The 18,721-nt window shown below is 38.1% G+C and overlaps 2 protein-coding genes across 4 annotated transcripts; one reads left to right on the forward strand and one right to left on the reverse strand.

The window, feature by feature from the left end:
- Nucleotides 1-3,841: 3,841 nt before the first annotated feature.
- Nucleotides 3,842-11,922, reverse strand: Nulp1 (Nuclear localized protein 1). The gene is made up of 11 exons (XM_022854748.2): nucleotides 11,820-11,922; nucleotides 11,378-11,533; nucleotides 10,059-10,340; nucleotides 9,527-9,752; nucleotides 8,842-9,019; nucleotides 7,637-7,857; nucleotides 7,256-7,416; nucleotides 6,864-7,096; nucleotides 6,417-6,619; nucleotides 5,709-5,845; nucleotides 3,842-5,381 (listed from the first exon to the last, which is right to left on the reverse strand). Exons 2-11 carry the CDS (start codon nucleotides 11,510-11,512, stop codon nucleotides 5,082-5,084), a joined length of 2,076 nt encoding a protein of 691 aa, XP_022710483.1. The 5' UTR covers nucleotides 11,513-11,533; nucleotides 11,820-11,922; the 3' UTR covers nucleotides 3,842-5,081.
- Nucleotides 11,923-12,258: 336 nt separating this feature from the next.
- On the forward strand, nucleotides 12,259-17,821 carry Tango6 (transport and golgi organization 6). Of its 3 annotated transcripts, none has more exons than XM_022854749.2 (8): nucleotides 12,259-12,763; nucleotides 13,020-13,239; nucleotides 13,571-14,642; nucleotides 14,920-15,631; nucleotides 15,834-15,998; nucleotides 16,151-16,376; nucleotides 16,651-16,852; nucleotides 17,151-17,821. In XM_022854749.2, exons 1-8 carry the CDS (start codon nucleotides 12,681-12,683, stop codon nucleotides 17,363-17,365), a joined length of 2,895 nt encoding a protein of 964 aa, XP_022710484.1. In that variant the 5' UTR covers nucleotides 12,259-12,680; the 3' UTR covers nucleotides 17,366-17,821. The 3 variants fall into 3 exon arrangements, with proteins under 3 accessions (XP_022710484.1, XP_022710485.1, XP_022710486.1); XM_022854750.2 differs by having other exon boundaries at nucleotides 13,023-13,239; XM_022854751.2 differs by having other exon boundaries at nucleotides 12,261-12,763; nucleotides 13,197-13,239.
- The last annotated feature ends 900 nt before the right edge of the window (nucleotides 17,822-18,721 follow it).

An 18,721-nucleotide genomic window follows, 5' to 3' on the forward strand; every position in this document is an offset into this window, starting at 1 on the left:
ATAATGTAGTAGATAATTTTGTATATATTGTGCATACATATAATACTGTACTGTTGGTGGCTCGACCAGAATATGACAGGTCAGCTCCATCGGGCCTAGACAGAATGATGACATAAGAAAAATTTCTTTGTACTATATTATTATAATTATTAATACAAAAATTAGTATTGTTTCCACAATATGCGTAACTATTCTGTTGTTAAAAACGAGAAGTTTATAAACATACGACGCAGAGAATGAAAACAAATAAACGGTTCACGTTGCGCAGTTTGTGCGTGTAGCCGATCGCTTTTAAGTTATCAACTTAGCGAAATGATCTTGGTTATAACAACATACACATAAGAATATATCTACATATATTCTTATGTGTATATATGAACGAGTACGTATACAGCAAGCATGACGGGATGATTATTATTACGAAGTACCATAATAACAATATATCAACATGGAATTGAGTTTCTGGAGAAATTTTCCTCCATGTTTTGTTCATGGCTGGTTCATTCATTCAAGTTAATATCTTCATTGCTATTATTATAGTTCATACACGAATTATTTTACTCTTTCTCCACTAACAGAAAGCGTGAAGCCTACCCATGTATTGGTTACCATCACAGTGTGTACTTGTATGATAGTGCTACAATAACTGCTTCTACTACTATTGTTATAATTATTATTACTTATTTACGAAATGGTAACAGAAGCTAAAAGGGACGAGTACGATTCTTATAATGAGGGTCGTCGATTTGAGCAATTGGTCCTCAGTCGGAAACATGATGGATTAGCAATAACAAGTTGATCTTCTTCAGAATACCAGAAAATTCACCGGTCTCTTGGCCAGGACTGCGACTTCGAATTGGAACAGCGCAATAAATAAGATAATGGGCAAAACATATTCAGATTCACTAACATGGTATGAAACTGGTCGTGTAAGTTGTTACCATAATGGAAAACAAACCCTAGATTACGCCACCCAGATAGTAAAAATCTCGTGGAGAAATTTGTCCTGAAATTATTGCTTTTTGTAGAATCGAGAATTCATTTCTAAATGGAACAGGGCTATTTTATACGTAGAAATTGTTGTTAACCGAATGGTTTCTTTCTCCGGGGTATGTAATTACAAACTACATACGCTATTCCACGTGGTGGCCTCCCCACCAGAAAACATTAAATTGAAAGGTTGATACAACTAGCGTCAATGCACAAGATTCTGTCCTATATTATCGATCGATAACGTGAGAGCGGGTTAGTTTGTCACAGGGTGTGCTATTCAGTCTCTATAACCGATCCTTACGGAGGTACGGCAAAGAAAGTCTGACAATTACATAGTTAATAATAATAATATATCGCAATATGAAGATATGAACTAGATTCCAACAACAACAGTAGTATTATTCGAGCCATTTTGATAGTAATCTATCGCTTAACTTCCCTCTCACTCGCTCATACAGATAAGAAGGTACATTTCAAAAAGATGGTTCATTTAACCGCATTCCTACGGAGAATACAACAACAACAGCTTATCTGTACATTAATCAAATCGTCCAACGGTGGAATCAAAGGGTAAAATTAACTATCATTAAGTGTAACGAAAATTTAGTAAATTGTGCTTTTTGCCACCTACTTGCTTAGCTTTTATCTAAAGACTTTAAGGGAGCATGAGCATTCCACAGTAATGTTGAATACTTTCGTAAAAGTTTAGTTGCACCTGTTTCTAAACGGAATTTTAAAATTACGTTAATTGGATTACACTTTCCTGCTTATAGGTATAAACCGTGATATATCAAAGCTATATATAGAGAACAATAAAAATGTCGACACATACAGAATTTTCATAACTTAGCAACTGATAATAACGGTTATTAATTTTGTTAAACCTACGATCGGCATCGTTATACGAAATTCATCGAAAGTGAAAAGAGGCACCTACAAAATCTCTTCAATAACTAGATTCATCTCGTTAGAGAGAAAGTAGACGCGGAGCAAGACCTCGCCTTTTTATTGCGCTGGACCTGAGTATTGGCGGTGACGATACTTTTGTTTGCAACCAAATGACACGAATGTGTCGAAAACTGTCGATTCCAACGTGGGCTCTTTGCTTGGAAGTTGTTTTTTATCTGGATTGAGCGTGCAACATGTTCTTCGAAACGGTAGGGTTGTTGTGCTGTTTTCATCGAGGACAAATCTTTGTGACCAAGAAATATATTCGAAGGTGGGTGTAATAATGGTAATCATAGAGACAACGCGGATACTATACATTTCGCAAAAGTTCAACCAGTGACATGAGCAAAATAACGGTGACTATGACGATGACGACGAGAATATGATAGCCATTTATAAAAAGCACCACAAAAACAATTAGGTAGTTTCGACCGCTCTAACATAACCATTAATGGTCGAGGCGCATTATTGTCTCTTGATTGTAAATAAACCTATGCAACAGTTGCTCTGTCAGAAGACAAAAAAGGCCAGCGTTGTTTTTATTGAGTTTTTCAGGTACTCCATTTTATCGCCGCGTCAACGGAATTATGCATCCTCCAGTCCTTCCATCATGAAGTCAACGAGGTCGTATTGGTTTACCGGATTACTTTGCGCACTTAATGTATACGAAAAGAACGAAAACAAACAAGGATCTGGTGAAACCATATTCAGATGGCTGGCACTTGCCCGCATAAAACGAAGTGCCTATATTTCAACCTAGCAAAACTGGGAGAGCTGGGATACGATTTATGGCGTGAAATATTTTTGACTTAAGCGATACTTTTACAGGTGTATTGTCCTAAGCAATATACAGCCAAAGGTAGGTAGAAATATACCCTGAGAGCTTCATCGGGCAGAACATTATCTTTGAAAGGATTACTAGTGGGTGAGTGGATACTACAGTATCATATACATGAAGAGAGATAGGGGAGGAATAAAGACATAAAGAATAGGAGGTAATATCTAGGTGTGCACAGTTATAAACATTAACATACATGGTTCGGGAGGAACAGAAGTTACAATCTATGAATTAAATGTAAAAATGTATTTACAATTAGTACGGTATTTTAAAAAGAAACTAGGAAAAAAATATGTAATAGAATGTATTTGATGTCATTCATATACTGGAGATACGTAAAAAGCTCGAAAAGTAAAGAAATGGTGTGAATAAAAATCAGGAAGTGAATCTGAACTGAAAGGCAGGCTTCAACTGAAATATAAGAAATTACTAGTCTGCCTCGTTGTGCAAAGTGACATCATGTTGTAGAGGAATGTTGATTAATTTATTGTATATATCTACTTGTAGATGGGTATGAATGAAGGTGCGTGCAGGGACGCATCCTATGCAACATCTTCAAACACAATGGATGTATGGCTTTTGACGTGGAAACTCGTGAATGAAGTAAATATTTAACTGAACAACAAATCTCTGAAATATAAGACGCTAATAATTAGAGGTATATAATTTACCCGTTTAAATAAGTTTATATATATTAGAAAATGTATTTCTCAACAAAGTTACGAGTTGTCGAAAAATGCGTCATTTTATCTAATAATCTGATCTAGTTGGGATTAAACTGCGTTTTATACTTCAAAACACTTGAAGCCCCCTTCTGAACATTTGGATAGATAGGGCCCTAAGATGAATCTGAATGACATAATTGAACATCCATACGAGGCTGACAGCATATTTTGTATAAGGAATCCATAAACAACGCTATGAAACGCTGGTAAGAATTTATCCACAACTGTCATCATCGAGTAGCTTCTATGATCAATATTGAATGATCTGTCTCGAGCTGATGTTTTTAACCAATAATCATTAACCAATCAAACATCAGAAAAAAACTTGATGAAAAAATGGTCTTGTTCAACGAATTTATATGGTTTATTCTTGTTCATGCTACACGCGGTCTTCGTCTGAAATTTTATATGGGAAAATTGACGAACTGTCATTTTTGGACGGCAGTCTATCGTTCGATTTGCTGAACCTGAGTTGGGAGTTTTCTTTGTCTATGTGCATCTTCTGCGATACTCTAATCTAATATTTTGGAACCGTAGTCAAGTATCACTTAAGCCAATAGTCTGCCACGTTGTTCCCCCGCTATATTTCAAAATATACATGAATTCGAATTAAATAAACCGGATATTTAAAGACAACAAATCTTAAAAAGTATTTCCTGTTAACTAAACACAATTATATAATAATTGTAGCTCAGATCATCAAACTACTGAATGACGGATTTTTCAGTGAGGTCTTTAATAATTGCCGAAGTAAACAAGCCATTTTTATAATCTGTACTCCCCTAAACGTAATGAGGCCATACCCGTCATAGACACCGTCAAAAATCGTTATTTTGATAAACTTATTTTGATGTCTGCAACACACTAGAGTGAAGTACAATAATCAGGAAGCTACGGTATATTTCTTTGGCCAAACTTCCTGTGGATCAAGCTGCCTAGCCTTTTAATACCAGGCAAGCCTTTGAATTCGTACTATTACCCACAATAAATTTTTTGGCTCCGACGAAAATGGTTACATGTTTGTTTTGAGTGCAACGTATTCCTGCTTCTCTGGTGTATGCCGTTGTGATTGCGTTTCGCCACTGGCATCGATGTAATTGTCTACATTTAGCAATGCACAGGTGGTAATTTTTCACATGGTAATCTAACAGCAAATCGTCAACCAAAAAAATCTCATTCGCAAATCATATATTAGACTTACGTTAGAATGTGGAATAGCTAATCTCAGTATTACACACAGTTACAACTGAGTCATCGTTCCTTTTCTCGGGCCAGTCAATTCCTTCTATTGTATAAAAATAATTGCTCGGTCAATATTTTGCTGTATTTTACTACATTGACCATTACATCATAACATATGAACAGCAGGAATATCGTTGTATTATTAATAACACATAGTACTATAGCTGGTAACATTCCTCGTTATCATAACAAAATTCTGTCGGCAAATGGTCGAAAATTTAGTCTCCCTGTTACCTTTAACATAGCCAACGAACATTAAAAACTAACTTTATCCTTCATATCATTATACTAGGACCAATGACCGTCCTTTTATGCTATTTTGTTAGAAGATAATGCTATCGCTGAGGCGGGTCATCTCTTGATTGCTGCTGGTCATCAGATTCTCCTCCAGCACCGTTAATATTGTCCTGATCAGGTCGTTCGTTTAGCTCCAGATCAGGTGGTCCGCCCTGAGCTCCTCGTTCTACCGCTGCTCTGCGATTAGCGTTATTATCTTCATTATTGTTGTCATTCTGTTGTGGTCCATTACCCCCTGTGATATTGGACATGAGGTTTAGGACCGCGTCAACGAGGTTGGAAACGCCCTCCATTACGTTATTTGCTCCGTTATTATCGCCATTTTCGTCTTGACCGGTCTGAAATTTGAATGCGTATTGAAATCAAAATTAAAAGAAGTAGAGTGAGAGGGAGTAACAAGTTAACGAGAAAAGAAATTTATTTGGTAGATTCGTTATGAATTAATTCTGTGTGTCTTTCACTATTAGTGATTTAGAGACAAAGACACAGTGAATTAGATAAAATTCACAGCTTAAGGAGAAACGTTAGCTGTGTTTCTTGTTTTACTCAACGGTAATGTACTTGAGGGCTACGGTTTTATAGTGCATTTTCAAGAAAGAGTATGCCAGATGCTCTCATTTCCTCTGAGCTCCGTTTCCAACTGTTCTACGAAATAGTTTACGCACCCAAGAGGGATGGAGTGAGTTCAGAAAGTTTGCGAGAGTTGATTCCGACAACATGTTATCCGGAGCGATAGACAACAACTCAGGTGATAAATCTCCATAAGCGTCCTTCGGAGGAAATGGATCGAAGTCGTATATTGCTAAAATTAAAATAAAGCGTCAAATATGAAACTTCCCGAGTATTAATATATCATAATATAACCTTGTGACATAGCTAGAAATTTACTTCTCTATGAGCCCTTGTTACAAATTATTCATTAGTGTAAGTTTATTGTCACTTATTTACAAGACAACAACGCTGTTGTTGGCTTCTGTAATGAAAGCTGCCGTTGATCTGAGTAACCTGTTTAGAACTGTATATTAACGGATAGTCTTATCTTTAGACTATTCCCGCATGACTGTAGTTGCAAAAAGAAAGTAGCTATATCTTACAGACACAATCGCATAGACGCTTTAGAAATCATACACGTTATCGGATTAGCATGCTCAACCCAATATTAACCACATCCGAAGTCAGTACGTTCCACCCTAAGCTAGTAACCTAGTTTTATGGTTTTACATCACTTTTATGTTCTAATCGTCGTCTTTAGTGATGGTTCAATATTCAAGCTACATTGCCAATAAATTATCTTAGTTGTGATATACAAAGAAAACGTTCAGACCCTGTGATCTAACAGGCAGTTTCGGTATTGAGACTGCTGACATACTCACGCTGTCGATCTTCTATATTGCTCAGATATTGTCCAATTATCGTTACGCCCGGCACGTGGGATTGCGTGATGTGACGCAGAATATTGCGTCGTGGGCGATGTGGCGTATCAACCGATGCAATGCGTATTCCAGAGTCCACCATTTTAGTGGTTATTCGCTCCATCCAACGCAGAATTTCCGGTTCTCGATACATCCAAGCGCATCTGTGTGAAAAAAAAACAAGAAAATTGTAATACATAAGTTGATATTAAATTACCGACTTCCTCTGTAGATCATAAAAATAGTCTATAATGCAGACATTCTGCCAGTCGGATATTTGTGAAAGACTGTAGATACACTCGAAAATATTAATATGCACACCCTGAAATTCAATCCTTGGACTGCTGTTAGCTGCTTGTTTTCAACAGATTTATGGAAACAGCTAACAGAAAATGATTTGTCGTTTACCTCTCGGCATAGAGATGAACTGTTACATCGTACGGATAATGTTTATCGAAGATACTCGCTATCTTTTTATCCATTATAATCGAGTTCTTATCCGTGATAGCCTTCAGGACTTGAGGAAAATTCGTCAAAGCTTTGATGAGTAGGCGATCGGCCTCATCGTACCGTTTTAGACGGAACTGTGATAAAGCGATCGAATAGGCAAAATTCACGAACTGGTCTAAATTTCGGCCCGCCTGAAAGATACGTAAAAACAATGGCACATTCATAGAAATTACTTTGCCTAAAGCACTCGGAAATCTTCCGATAGGTTTGGCCCCGTAGTTACGGTAAATCACTGCATGATTTTATGGATGTCAATCTGTCACTGAATTTGGAATTTGATCAAAATTCACCCTTTGGAACGTCTCAAAGAAGTGCACTAGCCATTCGTCCTCCTGGGCACGCAAAGCATAGTGGTCGATGATTAGAAGAACCGCCAAAGGGTCGTGTTCAGGGTCGAGTGATAGCAATACTTTGCAAAACTCCAGCGCCGTTTGAGGGCAACCTCGTTCAGCTAAATTTACAACATATTTAATGGGCGATTAGATATAGCATAGCAAATACAATAATAAATATATTTCTTTATATACCTTAATACAAATATGTGGGTTTTTATTAGCTTACCAACCCTTTATAAAAACGCACGCGTATCTGACATGTTCTATTAAATTGTTGCTATGAGTTTTTGGCTTGAACAGAAAATTGAATTGAAAATTAGATGCAAGGGAACTCACACAGATAGTATGCATGCTGGAAGAGGGCAATAAATAAAGGTCGGTTTGGCTTCGCACGATAGTCTAGTCGGCAGTTCCCACTCTTCAGATCGAATGCCGAATGAAAGGCTTTCTCCATGACGAAGATTGCCTGCTCAACGAATTTCGAAGCTGGAGTTTTCTCTTCATTTGTTCTACAAATCGTGGCTACTTGAAGTAACGTATCTACGTGATCGCTAATTCTAGAATAGACAGCGATTCGTATTAAAAGAGCACGAACAAGGTTAATGCCAAACCCGTTATATCCTCTGCCGGCAGTATTGAGGTTAGCACACCTAATTAATGTTTTTATGCATTACTTCTACGACTGTTTCTACAATGAACGTTTGCATATACTAGACGTGTCATTCCTGACGATCATGTTTATTTAATATAACCACTATCCACCGGAAAAATCTAGGACAAACTAGTCTATTTCAAAATATTCCTCCTTTAATCTGCAAATATGTTGTTACTAGTAACCGTATGCCGAGCGATACTAGCAAGTTCGTCAAAATATCACTGAAATACGCTACAAAAAATTCCAACGAAATTAAACAGTGCGCTAATAAGAGACTGAGAGTTCTAAAATCGCGAAGGCTCAAAATAGTTAAAAGGATTAAAAGATGGAAAACGGCGAAAAAAGTTCGAAGCTTATTTAAATGACCCAAACGACAATATCGATATTCTTTCTTTAAATATGCCATTAATTTGTGCATTGAAAACCTATGTGTAGTAAAGACAAATTGTTGTGCGGTAGAAATATAAACTTAAAAATAAAATACTAGGAAGGATTTTTATTAAAAATGAACTAAAATAATAGGAAGATGTCTATTAATTAACCGGAAAATCTATAAAAGATTTTATAGATTTTTCCAGTTAATTTAATAATCTTCTAGTATCATCCTAGTATTCTCTGGAAACTACCTGGAAATTATTAATAACGTAGCACATAGCCTTCATCCAACACGGGAGGATTGGATAATAGTTGATCTTAGCTCAAAAACGACAGAATGTTGTTCTTCACGACGAGTTTGTTATTTTGTTCTAAAAATAACTGGCTTTCGTCCGGTACTATGAATAGTACGTAAACACATGTCCGTTATGGCAACCAGTCCACCAAGGATTCCCATAGTTTGAACGTATGAATCTTATTATGACGTTTATATTGTTCATAAAAAACGCACCTTTGTAGCATCCCTAAAATGTCATCCTGATTGAAGCTATTCACGAGAAGCATGAATTCTGCCTGCGTACGCCAATAGTGTGGGGAGAATTTGTATTCGAAATAGCCCACCCGATCTGGAACAGGCTCCATCACGATGCCTCCAATTTTTCTACCCTGCATAACAAGGAAGTGATACGCTGCAGCAACAAAAATAAGGATAAAAACAATAACAGCAGAAACAGATAACAATGTTATATGAATACCCTCTCTTAAGTATTCTGAAAAAGAAACAAAAGAAGACATGTTTCTATTTTAACACGAATAACTATTTTGCTGTTCTCACTCTTCTGCTCAAACAGAGCAAATGCAACAGAAACCTCTTTATTAAAAAAAAGTTGTATGTTAAGCGTTTCAAATCTTTATGATATCTTCCAGCCTATCGAGGTACCCGCCACGCAAAGAAACTACAAGCAATGCTGGCTGTCAAAGTGTGTGGTTTAAGCATTTCATTTACGGGATGTGTATTTACATCTGCAATGTCACATTACTAATTTTCTTCTTTCTCCTCTTTCTAGGTATATAAAAGCAATTAGAAGCTAATAAGCCATAGAATATTAATGGTAAGGGCATCAACTATTGAAGAGGTAACCGAAGATAAAGTATGTGATTAACTGTTTTTAGGCAAATTCATAGGAAAGACCTACCTGCATCTGGAATTAGAAGACTTCGCATTGCCCCAGACACGAGCCGCTTTCCAGCTCCTCGAGGCAACTGTGGCTGTTGCTGATGACGTTCTTCGCGAAGCACGGCAGCTCCAAACTTAAGACGAAGTTCCCTCTCTGGATTAAGACGCTTGACGTGAAAAGAGAGCGCCGACTTCAACACATGATCGACCCTCACTGCGGTGTCACTTTTAGCAGGCCGACTTTGCTGTTTAAGCGTAAAAGAAGACCGAACAAAAAATGTCCAGTTACATTGATTCTGGTATTATACTCTCACCGTGTACACTTTGTACGCAGTATTCGGAAGTATCGGGAAGCTTCGGAGCCGAAAATCGTGAGACTCTTCAGGCTTAAGATCAAGCAAAAAAGTATAAATTGTTACATCGGATCACAAATTATTATCCGAAGTAAAGAATTGTCGGACATGAAAAAAATTACAAGCACACAAAAAGTATTCGGTGTAATAAAAATATAATTTGTACACAAGATAACTTAGGCGTTGGCTTCGACTTACATGTTCGGCGCACTTTAATTCCTTCTCAAGTTCATGTTTGTCGTCAACTCTCGCCACTTCTTCTGTTTTGCACCCGCTTTTATTCTTCCTGTTCCTGCGCTTCTTGCGGTTCTTCCCTTTGCCACCGCCTGTACTGTAAAGTTCTGTTCTGTCGGGGCTCTTGCCCTGTTCTCCGCCCTTGTCACTACGATCAGTGTCACTATCATCTTTACTACTGGATGGGGGAACAAGCAAGGCGGTTGCCTCGACCTCGTCATCCTCACCGTTTGATTCATTGGCCAACTTCCAGAATGAAGACAGAATAGACGAGAATCATGAACGGCGGTTTAAACGGCGAAGATTTTTGCTTTGCATATTAAGCTCATAACACCTATGGCCCTACAAATGTTAGTAGCTTACCCATGTTATTGTAGTCAATGGTATACTTTTACTCTTCGCTATTAATACGGTTTTTTCAGTGGACACAATACTTTTATACTTTGTTGTGCGTCTGCAAAAAGAAGCTTTAGTACTGGTAGATCGATGGTACTTGCTGTATAACATCGACAAATATGCGGAAGAAGAAACGGTAATCTAGTATCCTACCCAGGACTGCCGTCGATAAACATTCGTAATTAACTTATTTTTTATATCAGATAGTGATCAAAACAAAGTTCAGTATTCATTTACAGCTCGTAAGTTACATATAATGAATACTTGAACGTTCTATGTATGACCTGTATTGTCGCTTTTTTATGCCAAGATCAATCTTACATCCTCACAGGGTAAACATTAATTTCGTCCCTGGTCCATGGATTTATATATCTTAAATAGCAACTTTGCAATTAATTGTAATTTTTGACACCAAATGACAATCTTACTGAGCATGAACCAAACGAAATCGATTATCTGCAGTTTGGGACGTTTCTGAAGTAAAACGTTACGTGATACAAATAACATATAAATGCTTTGTCTTCTACAGTTGAAAAACGCCTGATTCGCAAAGTAAGCATTCACCTTCGTTTCCGTTACACAAAAGTAGGCTATTGTTGTAGGCTTGATGTTTCCTACCATACGAAACACGTTATTAACATGCCAGATGACAACCTGAGTTAGTTTGTTTTTGGACAATAAGCTTTACGAGGCTGGGGCTGAAATAATTGCCAACTTTTTACCGCCTAAGCACTTTTTTTTAAGCACCGAGTTGCACTCGCATATGGAATCGGATAAGCAGGCAAAAAAATCAACAGTGCAAGTTTAGGTGCATAGGATTATTTCCGTCGATTTCGATTCCATCATAAGCGCTATTATACTTCTTATAGTATAGCACAAATACTTACCAGTTGAAATATGCTTGTTTTTTGTGGCTTCGCAGCGAGATCGTCTTCATTCGATAACTTTTTGTCAATGGGAGGTATGACGATTCCTTTGATATCATTTTGCTGCTCGAGCCGTTTGAGGTGTCGATTCGACATGGCTGCCAACTGACGTCGGATCTGCAATATTTACAGACACTATCTTACAGATGATGGCTTCTGGTAGCACTTAGATGCCTTCCAAAATTAAGATACCACGGATGGTTTTCGCTCATTCGACCTAGACGAATACGAAACGGCAAGTACTTTCTTCTTTCCGCAAACACCAAACTCATGCAGTACTTTCTCTGCTATCAAAACATCTAATGACACTTGTATTTTTGAAACAGTCGACTTAGTATGTGACAGTGATGTAACGCCAACTGACAACCTATTTTATAAAACATTCATAAACCACAGCACCTACTTATTTAGAGGTTCACAGACAGTTTGTACAAAAACAACTACTCAATGGGTGCAAGGGTATCATGTCCATATAAACAGTTTCGTCTAAATGTCGCAGTGCCACCGGTATTTGCAATATGGTGGAATAAAGAAGATCTACACGGGATACAGAAATAACATTCTGGTCTTGTGTGGTTCTCCAGTGCTCGTAAAGAGCGCCGCTGTTCGATTTCATTCGCTGCAACGCATATAGCTAGTGCTCCTTCAGAGTGGAGCCTTTTTGATAACAACTTTGATGTAATTTACAATATAGTGCATACTGGCTGAGAAGGCTCTGGCTGAGAAAACCCAAGGTTACTGCTTCGAGTTAGGCCGTTGTTAACATATATTACACGGTAGATGTAGGTGACTAGAAAATGATTTAATACACAGTATTATTTATTCCACCAATTAACATAAATGTAGTTTACTATGAAGTAATCGTGCGATGTAATCAAGAGGTTGCAATTTTTTAAACTCACACATTAGACTTCAAGTTGAAGAAAACTTTAGCAGTCGTATAAATTTAACAACGGCCGCCTTTAAATGTATTTAACGCAGAAGTGGTCTGATAGGCCTGAGTTGGTTGTTTTGAACGTTTCTAGAAGCAATGATAAATTTGTTTCTGTAAACTAGTCGATTTATAATACGAACATCCGTCTATCAAAGGTTATATACGATAGTGCGCATATAAGTGTAGCAAAATATTTCTTCTCGGCAAGTGCGTGTGTGTGTGTTAAAACAGCCGACAGCTTTTCGTAGGGTTCGCAGCACTTTAATAAATTTCACATGCCAAATCTAATTTGCACAAAAAGTACTCGGTTTGTGTGTATTGAGGTGCATAATGTTGGCGAATGGTTTATTTGGCGTGTTGGAAAAGCTGAAGGATGACGACTGGGAAAATTGTCAATCCATCCAGAAGCACATGTGAGAACAATACACTTCGCACACATAGTAACTAGAGTGCCAAACAATATGAGTATGTTTGAATATGTATCTATCTTATGTGTGGTTAATAAGAAGAGAATGTTGATGGTGTTGACTGGAAATAAAAAAGTAGGCAGGTGAAATGTTTACATTGCGTAAACAGAATCCCAAGCAGGCGCATCTATGGTTATTCTCAGTATAAATTTGCAGTAAGATATCTTCGGGCTTTATTTTTCAATTTGTGACTCTGAAACAGCAGCGACGGGCCGATACCAATTAGCACAGATCCATCATGGCGTAAGGTGCAACATATTAGTCTGCTACTTGACGAACTATCCAGGACAGCTTTCACTGATTCAAAAGAGTCAGTGATACTGAGCGTCTCTCAGAGGAAAACTTTATCACAGACGTTTGACTTTCTTGTCGGTTACAGTATTCGACCAAATCTTCTCCCAGCAGTATGGAGAAGTACTCAGGTAAACTCAATGTCACGGATAGAGGGCGTCAAGTACATGTACCTGGCCCAATGCAGAATTGATTTTTAGTAGAACGTTCTGTGAATACTGTATACCCATGCATTTATATTGTAATACCTAATTACTTAGTCAATCAGTGTGTAGCCGAAACTAATCAATTGTGTCTTTGTACCTTAACAAAAATCTGCCCTTTCATATTAATGGCTATTATTATATTATGCTACACTCTAACAATGAGCCTCTATATTACATTGATATTTAATGTTACCTGATCGCAAACCTCTAGCCAAGTCAACTTAAGTGAATTCAAATTCTGCCAAATGAATTTCAGAAAACCCCAGCAAGCGAACCCGTAAGAGCTTTACAGGAACATCGACGGCTTGTCGGCTCTATCAATCTATTATTGTACTTTGCTTCTATACACCAATTTGGATCTCTTCTCTACGAAAAACACTTAGCTGACATTCTGATTACAATGTTTCAACTGTGTCACGCTCCTATTCGAAAAGTAAGCATCGAAAATTGTAAAAAGACGAGTCTAGAGGGGCGCGAGCTATCTATATACGTGTGGCTTACACATGGACTTGAAATCAAGGACGAAAATGAAACTATTACTGTGGAGAGCGTTGTAGCAGAAATGAAGTCTGATCGAATGGGCCTCCTTCCAAAGCTCGATAATCTGCTAGCAACGGTATTTCAACCGGCTATGATCAAATGCCTCCTGGAGATCTTGTCACATGCAAATCCGGCGTGGTTACGTAAGGCGTGCTCAAGCAGACTTTCAAATGCTCTACTACGCAAGAACGGACTAGCGCACCTGTTGACAGCAGTCAGTGATTCCTTAGGCGCAGACATCGCTGAGTGGAAGCGGATGGAGAATTTCGCCTTGCTCGTGGCTCGCTGCCCATCGTTTATAGATCAGGAAAGCTATTTCATGAATATCGGCGACCAGCTGCGTAGTATTATGTATATTTGCAAGGATCTAGCCCAATTTCGTTTAATTGTGGCTGTGCTGAACTCGCTTTTGGCTTGCAATTCGAATCTGGCTATTGAACACGTTTTCTGCAAGTGCTTCAAGAACTTCGTTGACGTTCTACGTGGACTAGGTGCAGTTTCCTCTGAGGAACTTCGTCAGCATTTCGAATTCGTTTCGAACGCACTCGATCTGCTGCCCCACGATGCTGTGTTGTTGGAAGCTTTTGCGACACTAATGCCAGTGTACCTAAAAGTGGCAGCTTTTAGCCACAAGTCGGCTAGCAGTATGACTCAGCAGGCGACGGAGATGGTCGCAAAACTTACTGACAAGATAGAGGAAGGACCACTAATAGCGATTGGGATTTTCGATCCAAGCGAAATACGATTCCAGATGCACCCACATGTGAACGCATCATTTGCCAATAACGGTGAGCACTACTGTAAAAATACCATAAGAATGACATGAATGGCTCAAAGCACACTATAGCGTTGATTCTCAATTTCCGTTTGGTCAGGTCTCTAGCATGTTTTCGCGCCGAGTCATGGCAGATTTAACAACCTGAGTTTTCGGCCTTTTTGTATAAATTACCCATGGGCTAGCATGGCTAACAATAGCGATCAATAGTCTAGATCACTGCCAGAATTAGTAAGAAAAACATGCGATTCTGTAAGTAGTAATCATTTTTCGATTTTGCTGAATTTTAGGGGGTGTGCAGTTGACGACCACCGATGACGACAATGTGACAGATAATGCGTTTCAATTAAATGCCAATACTTATGTAGAGTTGTTTATTTCTCTTGGCAAAACCCAGTTTAGACTTATACCAAGGCTTTTTTTCGTGTTACTTAGTAAGTTTGATCAGCTCAAGGAGGATGCTTCCCCAAAGAAGGGCATATTTTTCGGAGTTTTCGTAGCGTCCCTCATCACAGCGTTCGAGCCTCTGGTACAAAAATCTTTAAAAGCGGATGTCGAGCTGATGACCGAATTCACACTAGTGAACCTTCAGAGGTACTGTTTGACACCCAGCGCGACCAATGACGACGACAGCCTAACCCTTATACTTGGTATGCTCGAAACGTTAACGTCAAATAGTGATCAGTTAAGTTTGACTGGTCTTAGTAGACTTAAGCTTGCCTCAAAGTTGCTAAAGGATATCTCCGGGCCCCTGACTGACCGGTGTAATGAGCTTGTTAAAATTATCGATGAACTTGAAGTGGCAGGAAATGTAAAAAGCTTTAAGGATCCAGTGCCATTCCATTCCTGGAAATTTGCTCCCATCGCTACTAAGGCACTATTAAATATAGAGTGGAATCAAGCAGACAGTTCGGCTCCTGACGAAGACCTTGTTGACTGGAGGGAGCCCACGCTTGAAGAACTGATAGCACAAAGGATACAGAAGAACCAAAAGTCAAACAGGTAAGTTTCGTTTATATTTTGCACTCGTGAGCTTAATCTAGAAGAAATAAGAACTGAGTACGTTTTCAACAATTGCGTACACGGCAAATTCTTCCATGTAACTGACTCAAAATTTATAAAAAAAAAATAGCCGCTTGGAATCTATTTGATAAGGTAGCGTTTATTAAACAAATTCAATGTTTTTTTCAATATATGTTATTAGGGCTTCCATCTACGGGACGACTAGCATCTACCGAAGCGTCAAACATGAACTACACAGTCCCGATATTGCTATACGGGGTCACGGATTCATTCAGCTTCGGAAACTGCTATCTGCCAGAAACAGCGAAGCAGTCAAAGATATTGATACAATTGTCAACTTGTGCCGGTAAGCAATTTCTTGTTATAAGCCCACTATTTCACGGTCAAATGAATTATGAACATATCACACTGTCTCGAATACAGAATCGGTTAGAAGTGTATATGATGTTCATGCTTGTCTATAATAATCGTTTTGTTTTTTACATGATAACTCTATAGGCAGGGTATGGAAGAGTCGGATTCATACATCTACTTAGGAGCGGTTCAATGCTTCGCGCAGTTAGTTGAATTGGACACAGCTCGGCAGCTTCCTGTACTTATTGATGTACTCAGCGGTGTGTCAACTAAGGATAACCGAATTCGGGTACTTCTGGCCGAGTGTCTTGCTCGATGTGTACCGTCATTTGGCGACATGATGTCTGTCTATTCAAAACGACTCATTGAGGTACAGGAGATAGCACAAACATAAAACATAATTTGACTATTTGCCTAAAAAGTGTACAAATTTATTGTTTCACAAATAGACAAATTTTGCGGTCATATAACATGCGGCGTGGATTATTTGCTACGAACCTTAAACAGAGATATTTTGTCAGTACATACAAAATACAAAAGTACTACAAAATATAGTTTTTCCTGAGCTAAAAATAATGTATAAAATGGCAATATTACCGTATATTATTTTTGCAAAATAATTAGCATGTAGAATATTTTTGCAGGTTCTTTTCGGGTGTTGCAGTGATGAAGAGGAGCTGATACGTGTTTTTGGCTGTTCGCTTTTGGGCGAGGTCATCGCAAGGCTCTTGAACGTTGAACGAATATTTCATCAATCGCTTAACATTATCGTGGCTCTAATGACATCGGACGAAAGTGATATGGTTCGATTGGCGGCGGCCGAAGGACTGGCAACTCTTCTTAAAAGTAAGACAAACGTGTATAGAGTAAGAAGTTTTTATACTATGGAATTTTTTTTCAAGTTTCCATCTGTTTTCTGATTTGTAACTAGTATATAAGGCTTTTATGCTTTTGCTAACTTGTATTTTCTCGAATTAATTCGCACTGAGAAAAAGATTGTTACCTAAAATCCATATAATTTCAGCCAAAGTACGATGTCAGTAGTATCCCGCACGTTTTCCGATGAGCTTATAATAGCACAGGGAAGTAGATATTAAAGTGCTTAATTGAATTGAGCTTTACAATGATTGTTTGACATCTTCAGATATTGATAAGTCGATTCTGGCTAGAGACTACGGTGGTGAAGTGCGAGACTTGCATCGTGTTGTAAAACATTTATATGCGAGGACAGAGAATCAACGGCTTCAATATCACCTTCAAGAAGTTTTGTTTGCTCTAGGAGATCTCGCTAAGAAGCTTCTTCGTGGAAGAGGGATCGATAAGCATTGTAGTTCCCGAATGCGAGAAATGAGATTGTGATCGTAGATTATTCAAGGTTTGAACTTACAAGAATCTCTTTCGTACAAAAGAATTTCATTGTATATTTGCTTCTTTGTCGGAGTCATTATTTTTACTGCAAGAAATAGAGTTAACTAGAACTTCCAGGAAAATGAACGATTTTCAATATATATCTCTGACAGTCTTAGATAACCATATTTTATTTTATGTATCATTCGATCTCGGTCGCCAGGCATTTCACAATGCCAAAATAAGGACAACATAGGTCGACAATAGAGCGACAAAATGTACAAAAATCGCCACTTGTGTTCAGTTACTATACAGGTAATCTAAAGTTAAAGCAACTAAAACTTTTTTAAGGCCATGTCTTAAGCCAAAGGACATATCTGCGATGATTTATGAAGACATAGAACATGTAAATTCAATGCCGATACAAAGTATTGAAAAGTAAAAGAAAAAGATAAAGTGTCAGTTATAGCTACCGTCTATTATTTTATCATCAATAATACGAACCAATCCAGCATCCAGATAGCAAGCAACGTTTGTCGAGGAGTCCACGCACGTATCATCGATTACTTCGCGCCTTCTCTTCCCTATTTCAGCATTGTACATTGTTCCGTCTTTTATATACATGTAGGTAAATTACTATTTCATAACACTATGCTTATATATATGCTTTCCATTACGCAGGCGTTCAGGTTCGCTAGAAACTCTGGAGTATGCCAGAGAACAAGTGTAGTTGTGTATTCATGTGCAGGTGTTGTTTTTTATAATTTTATACCACTGCGAATGATCACTACGTGTATCATTAGCGTCAAGAATGATATTCTGTTTTGTAGATTAGTGATAGAGATAAAAACAATAACACTAGATAGCACGAGACGCAAATGGAAGTATGCCAATCTTTAAGGGTTAAAATAAAATTCGTCTTTGTTCGGTACGTTTCGTACGATTTCAGTTTGTCACATTGTCAGTTGACGAACTTATTTACCTACATGAAATAAGAGTCTGTATGCAGTAACTGAGAATAATGGATGCACATGTTTCTGGAATTTTCCTTTAATTTCTCTTCATTATCTGTTCTATTCGGGTGCTGATTTCTCGATGTCCATAGCGTGCAATACTTACCCATTCAGCTAATTCGGAACCTGCGCTCACATCGCGGCTCGCTAATCATTTCCCACGCTGTTGTATCGCTTCACTGATCAATATAATCTATCTAACCTGAATGAAATAGAGTAGCTCTTTCTGATAAAATTGTGCGCGTTTGAAAGATTGTGTCGCACTTTGACTTCCTGCTTATATGACCGGCTTGGTTTACAACTACAGCTATTGGAATGTGCTCTCTCTCTCTCTCTCTCTCTCTCTCTCTCTCTA

This window comes from Varroa jacobsoni, unplaced genomic scaffold, assembly GCF_002532875.2.
Source record: "Varroa jacobsoni isolate VJ856 unplaced genomic scaffold, vjacob_1.0 contig04495, whole genome shotgun sequence".
In the NCBI taxonomy this organism is placed as follows: Eukaryota; Metazoa; Arthropoda; class Arachnida; order Mesostigmata; family Varroidae; genus Varroa; species Varroa jacobsoni.